Source organism: Rhynchophorus ferrugineus, unplaced genomic scaffold (assembly GCF_030347505.1).
Source record: "Rhynchophorus ferrugineus isolate W39M unplaced genomic scaffold, kcgeb_rfMv2 rfM4, whole genome shotgun sequence".
In the NCBI taxonomy this organism is placed as follows: domain Eukaryota; kingdom Metazoa; phylum Arthropoda; class Insecta; order Coleoptera; family Curculionidae; genus Rhynchophorus; species Rhynchophorus ferrugineus.
The window spans coordinates 54,000,112-54,012,580 of NW_027472583.1; the positions used below are offsets into that span (position 1 = coordinate 54,000,112).

The 12,469-nt window shown below is 34.3% G+C and overlaps 3 protein-coding genes across 3 annotated transcripts in view; 1 reads left to right on the forward strand and 2 right to left on the reverse strand.

Moving 5' to 3' along the window:
- Window positions 1–2,507: 2,507 nt before the first annotated feature.
- LOC143196270 (uncharacterized) lies at window positions 2,508–6,893 on the reverse strand. Its single transcript, XM_076403941.1, has 4 exons — window positions 6,765–6,893; window positions 6,354–6,712; window positions 5,670–5,796; window positions 2,508–4,426 (listed from the first exon to the last, which is right to left on the reverse strand). Exons 1-4 carry the CDS (start codon window positions 6,888–6,890, stop codon window positions 2,555–2,557), a joined length of 2,484 nt encoding a protein of 827 aa, XP_076260056.1. The 5' UTR covers window positions 6,891–6,893; the 3' UTR covers window positions 2,508–2,554.
- A 261-nt stretch (window positions 6,894–7,154) lies between these two features.
- Window positions 7,155–8,185, forward strand: elm (calcineurin like EF-hand protein 1 elm). Its single transcript, XM_076402490.1, has 3 exons — window positions 7,155–7,332; window positions 7,414–7,680; window positions 7,739–8,185. Exons 1-3 carry the CDS (start codon window positions 7,266–7,268, stop codon window positions 7,975–7,977), a joined length of 573 nt encoding a protein of 190 aa, XP_076258605.1. The 5' UTR covers window positions 7,155–7,265; the 3' UTR covers window positions 7,978–8,185.
- A 105-nt stretch (window positions 8,186–8,290) lies between these two features.
- The window catches only part of Sec23 (transport protein Sec23), a 28,804-nt gene continuing 24,625 nt past the window's right edge, over window positions 8,291–12,469 (reverse strand). The window contains exons 2-13 of the mRNA XM_076402483.1: window positions 12,223–12,468; window positions 11,758–12,036; window positions 11,445–11,700; window positions 11,207–11,391; window positions 10,689–10,924; window positions 10,323–10,636; window positions 10,054–10,265; window positions 9,676–9,876; window positions 9,289–9,615; window positions 9,013–9,234; window positions 8,657–8,680; window positions 8,291–8,559 (exon numbers count right to left, since the gene is read on the reverse strand). Coding sequence (XP_076258598.1) covers window positions 8,470–8,559; window positions 8,657–8,680; window positions 9,013–9,234; window positions 9,289–9,615; window positions 9,676–9,876; window positions 10,054–10,265; window positions 10,323–10,636; window positions 10,689–10,924; window positions 11,207–11,391; window positions 11,445–11,700; window positions 11,758–12,036 — 2,346 coding nt within the window. The 5' untranslated portion in view covers window positions 12,223–12,468 and the 3' untranslated portion in view covers window positions 8,291–8,469. The remainder of the gene's footprint in view (window positions 8,560–8,656; window positions 8,681–9,012; window positions 9,235–9,288; window positions 9,616–9,675; window positions 9,877–10,053; window positions 10,266–10,322; window positions 10,637–10,688; window positions 10,925–11,206; window positions 11,392–11,444; window positions 11,701–11,757; window positions 12,037–12,222; window position 12,469) is intronic.

Genomic DNA, 12,469 nt, shown 5'->3' on the forward strand with positions numbered 1-12,469 from the left:
ATCCACATGGATGTTTTCTCATTACCTATAGTCTATTCTCTCTGTTAATACATTTTTAGCCAGTTTGACCAACTGAGTTGGAATTTTTTAGACTATATATATATATATATATATATACCTATATGTATGTATATATATATATATATATATATATATATATATATATATATATATATATATGTATATATATATATGTATGTATATATATATGTATATATATATATATATATATATATATATGTATATATATATATATGTATATATATATATATATATATATATATATATATATATGTATATATATATATATGTATATATATATATATATATATATATATATATATATATATATATATGTATGTATATATATATATGTATATATATACTAGCGACCTGCCCCGGCTTCGCACGGGTGCAATGCTGATACTAAATTAAATACACTACAGAAAAAATATGAACGTTGTATATAAAAACATAGCGGCCCGCTCCGACTTTGCACGGGCATAAAATATATATGCCTATGTCACTCAATGAAAACATGATTAAAATCGATCCAGTATTTTTGGTTCATTCATTACTGCCCTTGGCCTGCACGCATTAAATTTGGAGTAAAACAATTCCTCTTCCCCTATACTTACTATGAAGATTTCCTGCTATCTTTGGAATATCTAAATTCATACAATTTTTATTACATTACACATTTTTAAACGCAAATTTTAAATTTGTAATATCTCCGAAAATATTTGTTTAATTTACATGCTGTAAGGAACCATATTGATCTATATTAATTGCACACTGTATTTAAGGTACTTAATTCGATAAGGATTAATGCCGTATTGCTTAAAATAGCTTCGTAAATAAGCCATTTTCTCACGTAAAAAGTAAACAATAAAAATGGTTAATGTGGGTTATCCCTAAAAGATAAACATATACCATCGCGGACTTTTTTGTAGACCTTTTTATGGTGTACAATACTGTAGTACATTAATTTGATCTAACTCGTAGGGTTAGGCAGCGTTTTTGCTAATTGCTAAATAAGCCTAAAAAAATAGGTTAATTTACGACATCACGTTAGAAACCTCTAAAATTAGCAATGTTGCCTTAGTATATTATGCATGTATTATACATATAAACCTTCCTCTTGAATCACTCTATCTATTGAAAAAAACCGCATCAAAATCCGTTGCGTAGTTTTAAAGATTTAAGCGCACATAGGGATATAGGGACAGAAAAGGCGACTTTGTTTTATACTATGTAGTGATAATGTCATTATCAGTCCTTTATCTACATTCAAAGTTAATTGATGATATACATATGTATTCTTTATCTATAAGTTAGAATGAAAGAATTTTTTCAAATTGAATCAACATTTTTCAAATTACCTTCCTATGCTACCACTTAAACACCACAACACTGTACCACTACAACTTAATTGGTCCAGACTCGAAAATTCATATGTTTTGTCAAGATTTTTTTTTGGAAATCATTCAATTATTTATTTCATTTTCTTTCTAAGTGTACATTTGATATGTATATACTTTGGGCATTTGAAGAAAATCTAGTAAGCCGCAAGTGGCATTTGGCTTATTGCTGTAAGTAGTAAACAGCTAGGTTTAGGTTTCGTCGATTTAAAAACAACGCAGACCAAAAATCTATAACATATGCACTGGACGGTCCATAGGTTCCACAACGCTGACAATTCTTGATAAAAAAATACGACTGTAATTAATCCGATAGATATCAATCATCCACATCGGCATATCCTCACTACCTATTGTCTATTTTCATTGTTGGAGTTGGAATTTTTTAGAAGACGACAAAGCAAGGGAGATTAGATATATCGCATCAAGACTCCAATGTATCAGACGTTTTCAGAAAGAATGTTTAGTGCCATTCTCAGTTCTTCATCTCCATACAAGTAAATTGACATACATATGTATTCATAATCTATAAATAAGAATTAAAGAAATTTTCAATAAATTCTTATATCTAAATTTGGGACATATGGAATAATTACGTGTTGAATTTTTTGAAATCCAATCAAAATTTTTCAAATTAGCTTCCTGTACTGCCACACAAAGGTGGTGCAGCAGAGGAATTAAGACACTCCATTGGTCTAGAGTCTAAAAATTCATGTTAGTGTTCTGTTAAAAGATTTTTTATCATTATTTTTTTTGGAAATTATTCAATTGTTTAGTTTATTTTCTTTCTGAATGTACATATGTTTAAAGGAAAGCAAGCCGCAATTGGCATTTGGGTAATTATTGTAACTGGTAACAGAGCCAGGTTTAGGTTTCGTCTATTTAAAAACACGGAACAAAAAGCTGTATGATAATTCTTGATAAAAATATGAATGTATAAACTATATTTAATAAAATGAGTTTTCTATTTCATGACAGGATATGTTCGTCAGTTTAATTAGAGGCTCGTCAACGAAAGTTGACCTATTACACTTTATATGGCGTTACTGCTTTCATGCGTGATATTCAAGAAATGAAAGACACTAATCACTATAGTTTTATAAATATAATGGTATTTGTTCTTCAAATTTGAATTAATGTTTTCTTCTTCTAACAGGAATTAAAGAACTTTTGGACTTCCTTTTTTTCGATGACCTTTTTCTTTCGATGGACACTTCATTTTCAATCGTTCGTGTTTCGGACGATTTCGTATCGCAAACCAAAAAACTCTGAACCGATAACCTGTTGATTTTTAGCAATTCTTCTGAAATTATATTGTCCAAGTCATCTGGTTCTTTATGATTTTCAGACAGGACCGTTGCTTCTTCCGGAGCCATGTACGATTTTCGATCGCTACAGAATATTTCGTAACTTTTTTTAGACTCCTGTTCATTCAATTTTGGTTGAAACAGCGTTAGGTCGTTTTTGATTATGTCCGATGACATGGGATACTTTTTCGGGTGGGCTTGGAAAGATTTTATGCTCTGTAGCCGTAACAAACTGGTTTGAGACAGTGGTTTCAAGGGTGTTTGCATATTCTCGATGGTTTTGTCACTTTCTTTTACTATAGTCTCGGTTTTCCCAAATATATCATCGACTTTGCTACCAGATTCAGTAACTTCGTTGGTATTAGTGGTGGTAATTTTATCGTCGGACTTGAGCTTTTTTCCGACGTTTTCGTCAGTGCTTTGGTTAAGCGATCGTTTTCTTCCGATTTTCTGGTGTTTTTTGATTGACGACACTGAAGCTTCAGGCTTCGATTGATGATAGCTCTGAGCGGTTGCGGTGAACAAGGCGTTTTCAATATGCTCATCATCAGACGGAGGTACAAGATTGAATATCTCGTCAAAAATGTTATTCAGTTTTTTAACTTCATATCCGGCTTTCGTCCAATCTTTAAGGCTATTTGGCGCCATGTCCTTGAACAGAATGTCGTTGACCTGCTCCTTCCTAATATTGTCTTCGTGTTCGGATATAATAGCGTCACACACCGCGTCCAGAACCAATCGACTCTCCTTGTCCGACTTCCAGGACTTGTCCAGCTGTTTCAGATATACCAAATCGTCCGACACGTCGATGGCGTCCGGTAGAGTCAGCTTAAACTGGTCGTCTATATTCACCGAGCTTAGGTCGTAAGTTTTACCGGTGAGGGGGCTTTTATAAAACTGATATTGAGACGTGTTCGAGTCGGTTTTGTCCGAACCGATCGCCTTCATCCAGGAATAGCTTTTCGACGGTGTACCGAACTTGGAGAATGCCTTTGTGCTCGGTGGGGGTATCACGGTGTTGTAGATCTTGGAGGGTTCTTTTTCAGATTCCTCTACGGGCATCTCTTTCTCCGGTAGGTCGTTGTTCGTCTTATTTACGGTGAACGAGGTCTGTTTTTCGGGAACCAGCTGCTCGTTTGGATCGATTCTTCGCCTTTGGCATGTGGAACAACGGTCGTCGTCGTCGCTTTTCTGAATGGTTAATGATTTACCGTTTTGTCTGGAGCAAGGACAGCAACACACGCACAAACATATAACCTTTTTCCTGCTCACTTTTATTAATTTGTCTTCGGTGTTCTTGGTGGATACTTCGACGGTTTTACAGTTGACGCACGGAGTCTGCGTAAACTTGCAATCCAAGGACGGGCGCTTCAGCTGCTGCGACTGGCTGGTTTGTACTTCCAAACTGTATTTCGAAACGGGTGGTCTGCTGTCGGTGCCTTGTTGATTGGTGGATTTCAATTTGCGAGAGTCGTGGCAACAAGCGCAGCACTGGCCGTTCATTATACGAAGCGAGACGTACTCAACGCTCCCATCTGTGGTGGAGCCGGTGTCGTCGGTGCATGATCGTCGACAGGACACTTCCTTGTCAGCAGTATACTGTCTGATATTTTCGATGGGCTGATTTGCGTTTCTGGAGTTAGTCAGTCTTGCTTTAGGTTGTTCGGTATCATCAGCGCTCGCGGTCAGCTGTTCCACCTACAAAACATACGAGTAGAAGTTTTTAATCGTGTGTTAACACGAGAAAAAAAAAGTTCGGGAAGAAAGTAAAATATCCGAAATACAATTTTAATACCGTTTGTTCGGAATGTCAGAGAGATAAAATTGAGAAATTGTTAATTTGATTTCGAAAATTCTAATATTTATGCATTTTCTGGATTTATGACCATATATTTCGGACTCTCTTATAGATTGATGATCATTTTTTGACCACATTCTATTACTAGTGGTTAATTTTGGATGATCCCGGTCGGCATTCGGCAAGCTTCGGCATTTTTCGCCCAATTTTGCGAAGTTACCATTTACAAGCGATTGGAAGGTAAAATCCAACGAATTGCAGCAGTCATTTTGTTTTAACCCACCCAGCATTGTTTATTGTTTCACTTGTCATTGTTTACACTTAATTAACTTAATTGTTTATATCTGGTATCCGATATTTTATGTTATAGAAGAATTTAAATCTTTATTTGTTAAGATTGTGTTACGAATGTGTTATTCGTGTCATTTGAGTTAGAATAAATTGTCCAGCTAGTATAAAACTGACACAAAAGTACACAAAATTACTTGAGTAAATTAATTCAATTAAAATCAGATAGAAATATTATTGTAGCCAAACTAACAGCAAATATTCCAATCAATGTTACATCAAATAAAATACGAGATAATTAAGGCAGTGCCAATTTGGAAAGATTAAACTTGTTGACTTCAAAATATATTCAGCAAGCAAATTACTTGAATTTTATAAGTACAAGGCATAAAAGGGATGGTATTAGTGTTTTGGTTTTGAAATATAAATAATATTAATATTTTTAAAAAATTTGGAGACATTTGACACTAGAGTCTACAAGTATCAACCCAAATATGTAATGTTATAGAGCTAAAATGCTGAAATAAAAATCTGTTCCTATTTTAAAACTAATTTTATATATTTACAAACTGCAATTGGCAATATATTTGAAGTTATTTATGACGTTATGACTTATACTTAACAAATGGTCTTTTACCGTAGACCGTAACTTGAAAATTACCATATATTCCTTGCTTTTCGATATTTAAACATTTCCACTTTAGCTTGTATAATTGTACAATATTTTGTGAACGTTTTTGAAGCGCATCTTTTGGGCGGTTGGACGTTTCTTTTAGAGCATTAAGTCTCTTAAAATTAACTTTGAAAATCATAGGTAATTAAGTCAAGTGGGTAGGAAAAGGCATTATAACTTACTGTGAAACTTTTGGCTAGGCCACACTCTTGCTGGACACATTGACGCCCATCGACGCTATGAGATGAAACACGATCTTTGTATCGATTCCTCTTATCGATCTTCGATTCCTTTTTGGCACAACATTTGCTGAAAATATTTATTATTAATCGATTATAAACAATTAATTTAACTAGAAAGGGACGAAACATATGACTACATTCAATCAATATCAATTTAAAATATCTACCATGTAATTCTCCATTTTATGACACACTTTAAGGTTTTAGTAACGTGTGGATGTTCATATCAGTATCATTTGTTGGCCACAATGACCTTGCGTCATCTCTCAAACAAAACAAATAGTAATCGGGTGGAACCAAGTCTGTTAAATTGGCCGCATGGAACGTAGTTTTAAGTTCAAATTTTATTGAAAGGGTGAATATTTTCAAAACAAATCTTAGATCAAAGGAATCAACGTTTAAAACACTCCAAATGAAATTGTTTTATAACTAACAGTACTAGAGAAAAATATTAATGAACCTGCTGAGAACAATCTCCTATTGAACAAATTAAACGCCTTGATACTTTTATACATTGATGATCACAAGGTGGATTCTTGAAAACATGTCACATACTCTGTAATTCAGAGGCTACATGAAGATATAAAGTGAAAATATATTCAGTGTTTCTCGATATTTACTTACGTTTTCCATTGTACAGTATTTTGGGAAGGTGTTTGAAACCCGTCCTTTACGCAGCTGGGTAAGTATTTTCTTTGCGGTTTGAAGATACACTTGCATAATTCCCGTAGTTGTTGTTTGGTAGGTAAAGGCTGCAGCGGTCCGCTTCCAACTATATCTTCGGCTGAATTGTTTCTCTTCGCCTTATGCCTACCTCTCGATTTTTTTCTCTTCAACGCATTGGTCATAGCCAGTTGCTCTACTTTGTCTTCGTTACCTTCGCTGCGCAACACCCAATTCCAACCCCAGAATCGGCAGAACTGTAAATCCCAACGGTCCGGTCTACCATCAGGAGGCGGTGGCGGCGAGAAATTGAAATTTTTCTTAAAAAAATACTAATGTTTTCGGTGTCCATAAAATGTCTGCGCACTTTACCTGGGTAAAGCTTCCGAAAGTTTTTGGTGAAACTGATTGTTTACATAACATATTACAACATACCAAGATGGTTACATGATTTTGTCCCCTTTCTACAAATTCAAATTTAAAAATTTTTTCTGTCATAAATTGTCATGAAAAAGATTGATACGCCTATGAAATATAGAAGATTATCCCGAAAACACTTTAAAATCAACTACTAGAAATACGCAATTGAATTTACTAAAAAACCTTTACCCTGGTTTAATTGTATTGAAATTATAATCAATTTCGTATAAATTTAAGACAATCAAGTAAAAATACAACTTTGTTATAGAAATTAAAAATAACAAAGAACGCCACTGGTTCAAGTGTCGAGTCATAAATTTTGTTGTGACATTGACAAACATATGGTAATCAGTTGTCAAATATTTAAAGTGTTTGGTTGTGGAAGTAGTCGTGCATAAAAATAGCTATTATTTTTAACCGTGGTTTTCGTGAAATATTTAAATATTAGTTAAAATGGGTAATAGAGCATCGTTATTGCTTCGTGAAGAAGAAATTGCTCAAATTCAAGAAGAAACGGGATGTAAGAAAAAAACATGAACTTTGTTCATACACTCTAATGTAAACTTTGGCCTTTAATTTATGACTATTGTTTTAATTTCAGTCACTCCTAATCAAATTGAACGTTTATACTCTCGTTTCACTGCATTAGATCGAAACGATTGTGGTACTTTATCTAGAGATGACTTTTTGAGGATTCCCGAATTGGCCATTAATCCTTTAGGAGAAAGAATCGTCAATTCCTTTTTTCAAGGCGATGAATTCATCGATAGAGTAAATTTTAGACAATTTATGCAAGTTTTAGCACATTTCAGACCAGTGAAAAAGAATAAGGACAACAAATTGAATTCCAGAGATGAAAAGTTGAAATGTAAGTATCCAAAAAAGGATACAAAAAATAAGGGAAGCGTAATATGTATCTATTTCAGTTGCATTTAAGTTGTATGACCTAGACAATGATGATTTGATTTCTAAGGATGAACTTTTGGCCATTCTGCACATGATGGTTGGAACCAACATCAGTGAGGAACAGTTAACTAGCATAGCTGAGAGAACAATTTTAGAAGCAGATGAAGATGGTGATCAAATGATTTCTTTTGAAGAATTTTGCAAGGCCCTACAAAGGACAGATGTAGAACAAAAAATGAGCATAAGGTTTTTGAATTAGTGTTATATATTCGATGAATTTATTTGAAAGAAGTTATTTAATATATAATTCTGGGAAGGTTGGTTGTTGACATAAGTAAAATGTAGAATTTATAGCCAGTAAGTAGCTACAATATTTATTTATGTATAATATTATAGTTACCAGGTTAGTAGATAAGATAAAGTTGTGTATAGATTTTACTTATTAAATTTTTACTTATATTATACAATTCATGGGTTTTATTAAAACACATTTATAATAAAGATTTTCTAGAATTCAGGACAAATTAAAACAAAATTATTGTAAAAACTATATATTATATATAAAAAACACCTTTTCTCATATTAACTAATTTATTGTAAACATTTCAAAATTACAATCTAAAGCATCAAATATATAATTAACTTAATTTTCAATTAAACCTACCACAAAAGAAATGAGCTGGCTAACAGTAAATGACTTGTTTTGTTCCGAAACATATATAGGTACTGTAAATAAATAGAAATTGTTGGATTACGCTGTCGAAGACACGGCTAATTTCTTCAGGTGATCCATGAAAACTTGGAGGGAAACGTCGTCTGTGAGGACCGGAGCTCCAGAGTCCTAAAACGAAAGAATTATTAAAGAACTGATGCAGAAACGATTTAAAAAATTGCGCCCACAAAAAGCCCCATAACCACAAGAAATAAAAGACATTTACCCCGGTAGTACCGCCCATTACGGCCTGTAACACAAACACAAATTAATGATTCTTACTGACGATATAACTACAAGATGTCTTAAAAGAAAGTTAAAAATATATATAATGGATTGATTGAAAAATATTACTATGCAATTAGGGAATTTATTTCTTACAATCGACTGAATGTCGATAAATTTATCTTCAAGGAAAATAAGGACCGACTCACAATTCTCCCTTAAGAAACATTGATTTGGATACACGTGGTAAGCTAAACAAATGGAAATTTTCGTTTGAGACACCTTGTATAATGAGAGCTTCAACATGAATGACATAACATAACACGGGACCCATTCTTATACAAGCAAGAAACTTACCCCTCCGTATGAGTACATGTTGTTGTGAGTCTGACTAGGATTAACCTTGGATAACAGGAACCTTGCCTGCGAACCGCCCTGTTCGGTATCAATATACCTGGGCATTGGAAAACGAGTTTGCAGAATCTCTTGAGCATCGTCCACTGGCGCCTGCAGAAGCTGGCGGAAGTTTTCGTACTCTGGCATGTCCTGATACTTCAAGTTCCTCCATTGAGCAATTGTCTATGGAGAAAAAATTATCAACATCCCTCAGTAGTGCTAATGATCAAGAAGTACCTCTCCATGGAATATCAATATTTGGAAAAATGTGTCCATGAGCAATATTCGGTCGGGTTGTATAGAACTGGTGTCTAGCAGGACAGGTTCTGGTGGTCCGTTAAAACTATAGCTATACAAGATTGGTTGTATCATGATCAAGGACTGGGTAAGATCTTCCCGCATCAGCATATGCCTGTAGAAGGACGTTTCATCTGGAGAGTTATTGAATACTTGTAGGAACTGCGATCTTCTCAGGTGGTACATGAATTGTGGATAGAGACCGAAGTTTTCACCCAATCTGAACGACCCCGGATCATCCTTGTTATATTCTCCGAATTTCTGGCACTAAAATTGTTCATCAATCATTAAACTTAAGCTTGATGATATGTATAAATGTTTAACTACCAATCTAATTAACATTCTATCAACCCATCGCAGCACGTCAGGGCTTTCATCCGTTTCTGCTCTGTAAACTGCCATACGTGCCATGATGACGGCTGCACACTCTTGGTCGAAGCCAGCGCTGATGTGATGGATATTCGCGGTAGCATCCGCCCAATTTCGAGCTAAAGTGGTTACCCTAATTCGCCTTTGGCCACTGGAATGCTGTAACATTATATATTCACTTTTAATGAATAATAACTAGACTAAATACAATGTTACAATAGCATTTTGTAAAAGGGCATACTTGGCACACTGAAGTGCAAAATCAGCTTCTTGTGTTTAATTTTTGTAGATTTTGTCAATATTAATATTAATGGTAAAACATGGCTATTGCAATACCTGGTATTGTGTTATAAACTGTATACACCCTCTTCCTCCCTGCGGAATCGGGGCTCCGTGCTGATTAACCACTTCAAAGAATAAGGCCATAGTGGTGCTTGGTGTGAAAGTGCACATTTTCCATTGCACTGTATTTCCCATTCCGATTTCTGTGTCTGCTATCAAAGGACTTTTAACATTTAAAGAGACACAGGCACCAATGCCACCTTGAACTAATACCAAGGAAAATATAGTTAACATAAATATCATTTTCCTCTACAGCATCATACTTTTGAGTTCCCTTGAACATTTAACCTCCAGAGTGCCATTGAATGCCATTTTAAGGTCGTTTTTCTGGTCCTTAGCGAAAACTCTTTGGAAGGTCTGTTTGAAAAGGGATGAGTTAAATGAATCGCCCATCACCATATGTCCACCAGTTGAATTGCAGCATTGCTTCATTTCCATCAGCCCAGTCTGATCCAAAGCACAGGAATATATATCTACACAGTGTCCATTGGTTGCAACTCTCATGGCCAGGTTATCATAATGCTTGATGGCCTTTTTCATATATTTAGCATTATCCTTTTGTATGTCGTGGTGAGATCTAAAAAAATCTTTTAATATTCTCAGTTATTTGTTATAAATCAAAAATATACCTGATGGGTTGCTTCAAATCATCATTCAGCACTTGACCAGGACCTTGAGAACATGGTCCACCAACAAATAACATTACTCTTGCGCCAGTATTAGGATATGTGCACTCTAATAATCCTATAGCAATAGATAGAGCCACTCCAGTTGATCGTAGAGGTCTTTTTCCTTGAGGTACAGGCCAGGGATCTCTTTGCAATTCACCAATTAAGTCAGTAAGGTTCATGTCACAATTAGCAACCTAATAAAAAAATTAAAACAAAATTAAATCAGGTTCACTTATTATACTTTATGGATATGGATTAGAAACTAGAACTACTGGGCATTGATTTAAAACTATCAATATAGCCCAAGGCTTTTTAAGCTCATTTTGAAAAAATAAATAAAATCAAAACATATTTAAACGAATTAATCCATATTTTAAAGAAAAATTAATGTTTAAATGCAATTTTTTTAGGTATGTATGGTGGGTTGGCCCAAAAAATCTCTTAGTAAATATATACATTATGGTGTAAAACTTTACCGGCTGTATAAATCTACTTCCTGGTGGTATAGATGCTGCTGGTTGGCTCAATTGACCTGGTCTCATATTAGGATTTTGCATAGCTTGGGGATTCACTCTACCAATACCTAGCATATCTTGAATTTGTTTTGCACTCAAATCCTTTGTACCCCGGAAAACATATGACTTGCTTAAACCTTCAGATCCTAAATAGAAATTATAATGAGAACCAGAAATCAATTTATGTCAGAACACTTGCCTAGTTCATGAACTTGTACCATTTTACCAAATGTGATCAGTCCAATTAATGCATTAGGAGGTAATAAACTCAGAGACATTTGCAATGAGTCTTTTAAAGCTCCTAATTCTTCCTCATCCATGCAGGTGTCAACAACATAAAGGTAAATTGGAGGCAATGTTTGAGCCCTAGTAATTGTGTACTCGATAGTTGAAAACATTGGCATCAATTCTGCAGGTTGGTGTTGCTCTGATATTGCTGCATATTGTGGTGGGAACTTAAAAAAAAACAACTTTAATAATTATTTTCACTGAACATAATGAAGAAAACTCACTGGATTTCTCTGGAAGCAAAAATTGCACACCCATAATTTAGCACGATAATCTACTTGGCACATAGGGTTCAATATTGCTCTACAGTTATTTCTGGTGCATAAAACAGGATCATACTGAATGGGGGGTAAGTCAGGGCGTTCTTTTAGAGGCTGATATAAACACGACAGAGGAACCACTAATCGCGTTGCTTCAAGTCGACTGGATGGCCACACATTCCAGGTAAGTCTTACCCCATCTCTATCTTCATTTTGTTGAATATATTCTTCATATGTTGCCATCTGCAACTCATTGTAATGAAATTTAAAAATATAACATTTACTTTGTAAATATTACAATATGTATTGCAGAATAGTATAAAAATTCTAATAAAACTCTTTAGAACATTTATACAAATTTAATTAAAATTAGTCAATTGAATTAACTATACATTATTAACCATATATAATTCATTTGGGTTAACTTACCTTTACGACGGCCTAGTGACTAGGAAATGTGAGATATAATTTTCTACTGAATTTCAAATAAAATTACAATTCCAAAACCTCCACATCTCAAACTCCACGTCACTACGTCAATTAAGTGACAGTGACAACTGACGTAAAATAGAAAGGTCCAAAAGTGTCATTTATAAAAATTCTAATCTTAGCGTTGGGAACTATCGACTGTTTAGTAATTCACTAACTTATGGGTTGCATAATCAGTAACCAAAAC